The sequence below is a fragment of the Condylura cristata genome, unplaced genomic scaffold (genome assembly GCF_000260355.1).
Source record: "Condylura cristata isolate star-nosed mole 26May11 unplaced genomic scaffold, ConCri1.0 scaffold00054, whole genome shotgun sequence".
NCBI lineage: Eukaryota > Metazoa > Chordata > Mammalia > Eulipotyphla > Talpidae > Condylura > Condylura cristata.
The window spans coordinates 1,466,354-1,467,763 of NW_004567155.1; the positions used below are offsets into that span (position 1 = coordinate 1,466,354).

A 1,410-nucleotide genomic window follows, 5' to 3' on the forward strand; every position below is an offset into this window, starting at 1 on the left:
CGGCTCGGGGTGCACCATGCCCGGCGCGCCGGATCCCTGCGCCCCGCGAGGGAGCTAGCGCGGGCAGGGCCAGGCGCTCCGGAGGGGAGCCCTGGCGTCGGCCCACCACGTGCTGCCCGACTTTGTTTTCCCCATTGTAAAAAAGAAGCCTGCAGGGTGCCCGGGACACTCCTGGGCACAGGCACAGCCCGCCCGGGGCTGCTGTTGGGCAGGGCTGGGAGAAGAAACGCGGTGGGTCACCCGGGGTCCCATTCTCTAACATCTGCGCCCAGCCTGGACCCCTCCACTGAACCCACCTGGAGGAGCAGGCCGGGCTGGGTGCCCTGGGCGTCAGGCGGGATCCTGTGGGGCCCAGCAGCTTGGGGCTGGGCCTGCAGACGGGACCTTGGGAGCAGTGGGGCGGCCCCTGGCAGAGTGGGACCTGCCCGGCCGGCTCTCCCGGTCCTGGGCCCCACTACCTACCTACCGTTATTGTTGGCTGGGGGCTGCGGCGCCACGCCCGCCGGGAGGGCGCAGGTGGCACTGGCCCAGGGCGGGATGGGTTCTGAAGAGCAGCCACGCACCCCTGCCCCCTTGGGCCCCTCAGGCCCCAGCAAAGGTGGGTGGCATTCCCTCAGACGGCCCAGGACTGAGGGCACCTCCCCCAAGCCCAGGCCCAGCCCCCTTCCTGCCAGATCTGCCCCTTGAACAGGGCAGACCTCTTCCCCGGCCAGCGGGGTCCTGGGCCCCAGGGTGGGGAGGTGCACAGGCAGGTGCGGACAGCTGGCCAGGCGGCCGGGAGGGACAGGAGCAGACCTGGGCAGTGCCCACACCCCCAGACCTCGCCCTCCACAGCTGTGGCGCTGAAACCAGCCCACGCCGGCTGTCGCCATGGAGCGAGCCAGCCGGTGCCACCTTTTGTAAACACGGTTGTTTTTATTTGGGGAGGATCTTGCTCCGTCTTCCCTGCCCTCTGGGAGTTGTGCCCTGGGCCAGGGGCTGCCTCTGTGGAGGCGGCCCCTGGGCGGGGCTCGAGGAGGTGGGAGCCCAGGAGACCCCTGGGCTGTGGAGTCACACCCGAGGAGGCAGGGGCTGAGCTGTGCGTTTATTCAATCTGCTTTGGCAAAAATAAATAATCCTTCAGCAAACTCGAGGCCGCAGCGCTGGGCAGAGCTGGCCCAAGGGCAGCAACACTGCAGGGCGCCGCTTGGAGCGGCGAAGGCACAGGCCGCCGGGAGGGCGCTCTGCCCCCCAAGTGCAGCAGGTGAGTGGCCCCGCAGGGCTTCACAGCAGGGCCCCCCTCACCGCCTGGAATGGCGAGACCCGCATGGGGGTCTCAGCCGGCCCCAGGGCCCGCCTCACCGGGCAGGGAAGCTGAGGGCCCGGCCCTCGGCACCCGGGCCCCGGGGCTGGGGAGGCGGCTTGGGGTGC

The 1,410-nt window shown here is 70.4% G+C and overlaps 1 protein-coding gene across 1 annotated transcript in view; it reads right to left on the reverse strand.

Annotated features, from left to right (window-relative positions):
• Positions 1 to 1,119: 1,119 nt before the first annotated feature.
• The window catches only part of PNPLA2 (patatin-like phospholipase domain containing 2), a 6,026-nt gene continuing 5,735 nt past the window's right edge, over positions 1,120 to 1,410 (reverse strand). The window contains exon 9 of the mRNA XM_012734341.1: positions 1,120 to 1,223. Within this exon, the coding sequence (XP_012589795.1) occupies positions 1,120 to 1,223 (104 nt within the window). The remainder of the gene's footprint in view (positions 1,224 to 1,410) is intronic.